Source organism: Ochotona princeps, chromosome 6 (genome assembly GCF_030435755.1).
Source record: "Ochotona princeps isolate mOchPri1 chromosome 6, mOchPri1.hap1, whole genome shotgun sequence".
Classification (NCBI taxonomy): domain Eukaryota; kingdom Metazoa; phylum Chordata; class Mammalia; order Lagomorpha; family Ochotonidae; genus Ochotona; species Ochotona princeps.
This window is the reverse complement of record NC_080837.1, coordinates 56,893,660-56,899,576: the sequence shown is the minus strand read 5'-3', so window position 1 is coordinate 56,899,576 and position 5,917 is coordinate 56,893,660. Positions and strand designations below refer to the sequence as shown.

The 5,917-nt window shown below is 57.5% G+C and overlaps 1 protein-coding gene across 1 annotated transcript; it reads left to right on the top strand.

Moving 5' to 3' along the window:
* Nucleotides 1-1,021: 1,021 nt before the first annotated feature.
* On the top strand, nucleotides 1,022-4,385 carry NFKBIA (NFKB inhibitor alpha). Its single transcript, XM_004584760.4, has 6 exons — nucleotides 1,022-1,388; nucleotides 2,021-2,129; nucleotides 2,477-2,687; nucleotides 2,989-3,077; nucleotides 3,197-3,457; nucleotides 3,791-4,385. Exons 1-6 carry the CDS (start codon nucleotides 1,162-1,164, stop codon nucleotides 3,833-3,835), a joined length of 942 nt encoding a protein of 313 aa, XP_004584817.1. The 5' UTR covers nucleotides 1,022-1,161; the 3' UTR covers nucleotides 3,836-4,385.
* Nucleotides 4,386-5,917: the final 1,532 nt, after the last annotated feature.

Below are 5,917 nucleotides of genomic sequence, written 5' to 3'. Positions count from 1 at the left end.
CAGAGGGGGAGGGGGCTGACAGGAATCCCCCGTAGGACACTAAACTACTCCATCCATTTTCCCAGCTCCTTCTCCTGACACTCCTAGGAAAAAAATGGCTCAGTTGTACACTGAGCAACCGCTCAGGACCCTTCCTCTGTGGCACAGATCACCAACTTTGGTGTTACTGCAAGGCTATGGGCAGCCTTGCTTGACTTGAAAAACACATTTTAAAAAATCAAAAACTTCATGGTCCCGTTGAGCACCGACGACATCTGCCCCTACACACACACACACACACACACACACACACCATTCCATGTGAAAGCTTCCAAGACTTCCACTGGAGGAGGCTGGCCGATGGAGAAGGCACAGAACCTGTTATGTGCACACAGAAATCCCTGCGCAGGTCCGCCACCTTGGAAGCCACCAGCGGTGGGCCCTGGCTTGCAGGGAGAAATCTGGGGAAGCCAGATCCTGACGGCCAGCCATCACTTCCACTCCTGCATTTCCACCAAAAAAAAAAAATACTAGTAATAATAATAAAGAAAACGGAAAGGACCGGCAGAGCAGTGGCAAACCCCAAAGGGGAACCGCCCCCACCCCGCAGGTCTGCGTTCCTCGGATGCCTGCAGCTGATGACCCCCAAATGAAATGGACGGTGGGAAACCCCAGGGAAAGCAGGCTCTTGCAGGGTGCAGAGGGTCGCGACAATAGAGTGCAGCTTGCAGGGAAGTACCTAGACAGAGAGGGTCTGGTCGGGAGGACTTTCCAGCCACTCAGCGCTCATCAAAAAGTTCCCTGTACATGACCCCGTCGGGTCATCCCAGGGAGTTTCTCTGATGAACCCCGGCTCAAAGTTGAGGCTGCTTTGCTTTTTTTTTTCTCTCCTTCATTTCCCCCCCGCCCCTCGCAAAGGACCAAAGCCAGTTCTCTTTTCTGGTCTGACTGGCTTGGAAATTCCCCGCGCCTGACCCCGCCCCAGAGAAATCCCCTGCCAGCGTTTATAGGGCGGCGCGGCGGCGCTGCCGAGCCCACAAGAGTCGCCGCGCGAACACCGCCCCGCCACCAGAGTCGGCGAGCCAAGCGACCGGACGCCAGCGCGCAGCACCTGCGGAGCGGCAGCCAGCAAGCCAGGCAGCAGCAGCCAGCCAGGAGCTCCCCGCCAGCCTTCGGCGCGCCATGTTTCAGCCGGCCGAGCACGCTCAGGACTGGGCCATGGAGGGACCCCGGGATGGGCTCAAGAAAGAGCGCCTGCTCGACGACCGCCACGACAGCGGCCTGGATTCCATGAAGGACGAGGAGTACGAACAGATGGTGAAGGAGCTGCGCGAGATCCGCCTGCAGCCGCAGGAGGCGCCGCGCGCCGCCGAGCCCTGGAAGCAGCAGCTCACCGAGGACGGAGACTCGTAAGTGTCGCGGGATCTGGGGATGTTTGTGTGTGCTGGGGCTGGGGGCCGGTTCACCGGCGAGGAGGGGACGGCCTCTGGCTTGCAGCGGCCGGCCGTTGTTGGTGGTGGTGGGGTGGCTGGGGTCGTGCATAACCGCCGACTCGCCCGCGGAGCTTGCGTACGGGGTTGCGCGCGGCCCGGGCTCCTTGGAGAGGCCCCGCACGGAGGGCAGCTCGGCCGTTCCTGGCCGCGATCCGCACCCCCACACACACACTTGCACACACACACATCCCTCCTCCAGCGGCCCCCGGCCCGGGGCTCGCGGCTGGGAGGCGGGGCGGCGGCGAGGACGCCAAGTCCTGGGTTGCATAAGGGGGCGGGCGGGCGCCGCGCGGCCGGCGGGGGAAGTACAGGGCGTTCCGGGCGGCCAGGAGGGCGGGCCGGGCCGGGTCGGCGCCGCCGTGCAGGGGGCGGGGTCCGGAAAGTCCCTGGGCGCCTGCCAGGAACACTCAGCTCATAATAACCTCGCGGAAAACACCGCGGCCCCGGCCTGCAGAAACCCCGGCCTTGCGCAATCCCCGCGCCCGCCCCGGGGCCCCACGCAGTGGCGCTCACCGCCCCTTGGGGGGTTTTCCCTCTCTTCCCCTCAGGTTCCTGCACTTGGCCATTATCCACGAAGAGAAGGCATTGACCATGGAAGTGATTCGCCAGGTGAAGGGAGACCTGGCCTTCCTCAACTTCCAGAACAACCTGCAGCAGGTGCGCTTTTTGGCATAGTGCCGTGCCCCTGTGACCTTAGGATCCACGTGGATAGGGTGTGATCACCCTCTACCCCCTAGCCCTTCGGAAAGAACAACCCGGGTCCTTCTCTGGCCTGGCTTCTCTCAGCCCAATCAGCCCAGGGCCTAGAGAGTAAAAATAGTCTGTTGACTTGTTGAGGACTGCACGACCCCCTCCCCACCGCGGAGCCCCTTGCTTGTCTGGAAAGAGCAGAACCCCACACTCCCACGCCCACCCGCGGAAGATGTCGGGCTCTGCAGGGGACCCAGCTGCTGACTTTGCTCTGTGGCTTATCTCTTCTCCTCTGTCCCCTCTTCCGCTGCTAGACTCCACTGCACTTGGCCGTGATCACCAACCAGCCAGAAATTGCTGAGGCGCTGCTGGAAGCTGGCTGCGATCCTGAGCTGCGGGACTTTCGAGGAAATACTCCACTGCACCTGGCCTGTGAGCAGGGCTGCCTGGCCAGCGTGGGGGTCCTCAAGCAGACCTGCACAGCCCAGCACTTGCACTCCATCCTGCAGGCCACCAACTACAACGGTACGACCATCTGCCTGCCCTGTCCTGCTCTGTCCTCTTCTGGGTGGTACACAGGGGGTACCGAGAGGAAGGGAACTTCAGGAGTGCAGGGAAGAGCTTGACTTCCAAGCATGTGGAAGCTGGAGGAAACAGAGGTGCCTCTCTCAGATGCTTTTGACCAAGTTCATGACCAACCCAGATCCTGGCTCTTTAAAAATCCAGAAGCCACGTGTGCCCATCCCATGAGTGACTAGGGGGGAAGGTATGCTTCAGGGTCAGGGTTGAAACAGGTAGTTAGACTGGCTTCCTTCTGTCTCTCCAGGCCACACGTGTCTGCACCTAGCTTCCATCCACGGCTATCTGGGCATCGTGGAGCTGCTGGTGTCCTGGGGCGCTGACGTCAATGCCCAGGTGAGTGTCTAATGCCTGCAGAGGCAGCGCGGCTCCTCCCTGGAAGCGTGTCACCTAGCCTTGGCAGGCAGAAACACCAGGTGTGGTCCTAAGCATCACCCCCCTTTTCTTGGCTGCAGGAACCCTGCAACGGCCGGACAGCCCTGCACCTGGCGGTGGACCTGCAGAACCCAGACCTGGTGTCGCTTTTGCTGAAGTGCGGGGCTGACGTCAACCGGGTGACCTACCAGGGCTACTCCCCATACCAGCTCACCTGGGGCCGGCCCAGCACCCGGATCCAGCAGCAGCTGGGCCAGCTAACCTTGGAAAACCTTCAGAGACTGCCAGAGAGTGAGGACGAGGAGAGCTATGACACCGAGTCGGAGGTCACAGAGGATGAGGTGAGTCGCCACCGCCATCTGCTGTCCCCTGTGAAGAAACCCCAAGTGACCATCCCGGCCCCTCCGACTGCTCCGACCGGAGCAATCCTGGTACAGAAAGCACTCCAGCTTTACTGTGCCCCTTTCTGAAAGGAACAGGAGGTAGCTTATCCCCTTTTAGGCAGATCCTTTCAAAGGAAGCACACACTGCCTGTCAGGGTCTTGGTATTCCTTGGGGTGTGGAGAGCAGGGTCTAAGAAAGCATGGGCAGACAGTGGCGGGGAAGCTGTGGCTCCACGCCCGATGTGCTCGCTCTCCGTGGAGTTCTCACGTGTCCTCTCCTCCTCCTTTCAGCTGCCCTACGATGACTGTGTGTTTGGAGGCCAACGTCTGACATGATACATGTGCGGAGCACCCGTGGACTTGTATATTTGTACAGAAAGAGTTTTATTTTTTTAAAAAAACAAACAAAACAACAACAACAAAAAAAACCATATACCAAAAAGAACACACAAAAAATTCCTAAGGGTGTCTCTGGAACTGCACTGCACCATATCCAGCTAGCCTGGAATACTACCTGGCAGTGGGTCAGCCTGTGATGGGCTGCGCTGCGTGAACATCGCAGAGGGACAAGGGAGAGAATTCAGAGGCAAAAAAAAACAAAAATCAGCTCTCGGACTTCTTCTTGGTGGGGGTTTTGGCGAATATTAAGGCCAAATGTCATGAAAGGACCACGTTTTATTTATTGCGCTTTGGTTGGTCGCCTGCATGGGGTGGCCAGTCCCGGGCACATCCCATGACACCCACCGACCCGGTGTGTCGTCGGAGCCCCTGGGGCTGTGGGACCCAGAGTCGCCGCCCTCTTGTACACAGTGTACATAGTGTATTTTGTTGGTAATTATTTTGGTACTTCTGAGATGTATATTTATTAAACAGATTTTTACAAACAGTGTTATCTCAGTTGTCTGCTTTAGGCTGCTGCTGGGATTCCCACTTGGAGAGGCTGTGGATCCTCAGATGGGGGAGCAGGTGGAGAATCAGCGAGCAGGAGGAGGGCTCGTGCCAGAGCTCCCAACTTCCTCAGGGTTCTGCAGGCAGTGAGGAACCTGCATGTGGGAGGAAGGCTGGTCCCAGTGTGACAGGAAGTTCCTGTCTCAGGCTTGGGGTGACCACAAGCTTCTACACTGCCCTCTCTTTCATCGCTTTGAGATGCTCCCAAACTCCACTTCAGGAGATTATTTGAGCTTGGAGGAATAGCGGGTGCGGAAAGAGCCATCCCCCCACCCGGTGTGGGACTGTACCAGCCTGGGTGCTCCCTTGGGGGTCTTCCATTCCTGGCTTAACTCTTGGGCTGGTGGGAAAGTTGCATCAAGCAATCCACATGCGCAACCTAGCAGGGTCCCAAGCATGTCGTGCTGAAGAAAAAAATAAGCCATTGCCCAACAGCCTGAATTCCACAGTGGGTAAAACCCGTCCAGAAGCTGTCCTGCCCAAGGTGACCTTGCTGGAAAGGCAGCTCGTCCCGTTATTTAATGTGCAGCTTGTTTGCAGACAGTTAAACATCATCTACAGGAGAATGCTGTCCCTGAATCTACCTATTGGCTCACTGGCTGGGATAGAAACAAAGTAAAGGCTTGAAGAGTTCAGCTTAGGCCTCCAACTGTGCTGAATAATTCTGTAGAATCAGTAAGTTGGGTTGAGGTGCTCTACAGTTGATATCTTCCCTTGAAAATGCTGCTGGTATAGTGGAAAGAGGACTGAGGTAGCTGGCATTCCAGGAAACGCACAATAGCGCATGCAACTTGTGTGCATCCACATAGTAACTACAAAGACAGCCACCTCCGCATACACAAAGCATTAGAGCAGGCCCGCCAATGCCAGCTCTCTTCTGGAGCCAGTGCTGTGGGCCCCCTCTCCCTGTCTGGTCCTCTGTCAAGGTGCCCTTGTCCATCAGAGCACCTGAGCACAGGTGTCTGATGTCATCACATGTGATGACCATGAGGCCCAGCTCTCTCAGCTGTTGGGTGGGAGAGATTCCCACACTCAAGGGTGCCCACCTTGGGAAGATTCCTCTAGGGCCTCCTGCTTGGCCAGGAGCAACTCTTCCCTGTCAAGGTGTCTAGTTCATGCCAGTCTCCCATATACCCTTGCCCCAGTCTATGTTAGAAGGACGGAGAAGCAGGACCCTCAGGGCAGCAGGGGCCGCTCTGACCCATTTGGGCCTGCTCCGCCCCCTTCCAGACCATGGTGGTCACAAATGGTCTGGTGGCTGCACAAATCCCAAGGAAGCTGGGTCAGGTTCAGTCCTGAAGGCTACCCCAGTTCTTTAATTCCTCTATTTTGCTGCCTCCTACCTTCCCCTTTTCATTTAAATCTGCTTTCTTCCCATCGTGCCAGTTGGGAACCTAGAGCTCCCTCATGGAAAATGCTAGAATGGAAGCACTGTGACCGGCAGAAAGTCGTCTTCAGTCTCCACAGGAA

Excerpts from the sequence above, each read along its gene's own strand:
- NFKBIA (XM_004584760.4), top strand. The coding sequence starts at position 1,162 with ATGTTTCAGCCGGCCGAGCACGCTCAGGACTGGGCCATGGAGGGACCC. Across the intron at positions 2,130-2,476 it reads TCCAGAACAACCTGCAGCAG|ACTCCACTGCACTTGGCCGT; the intron begins GTGCGCTTTTTG and ends TTCCGCTGCTAG. Across the intron at positions 3,078-3,196 it reads GCGCTGACGTCAATGCCCAG|GAACCCTGCAACGGCCGGAC; the intron begins GTGAGTGTCTAA and ends TCTTGGCTGCAG.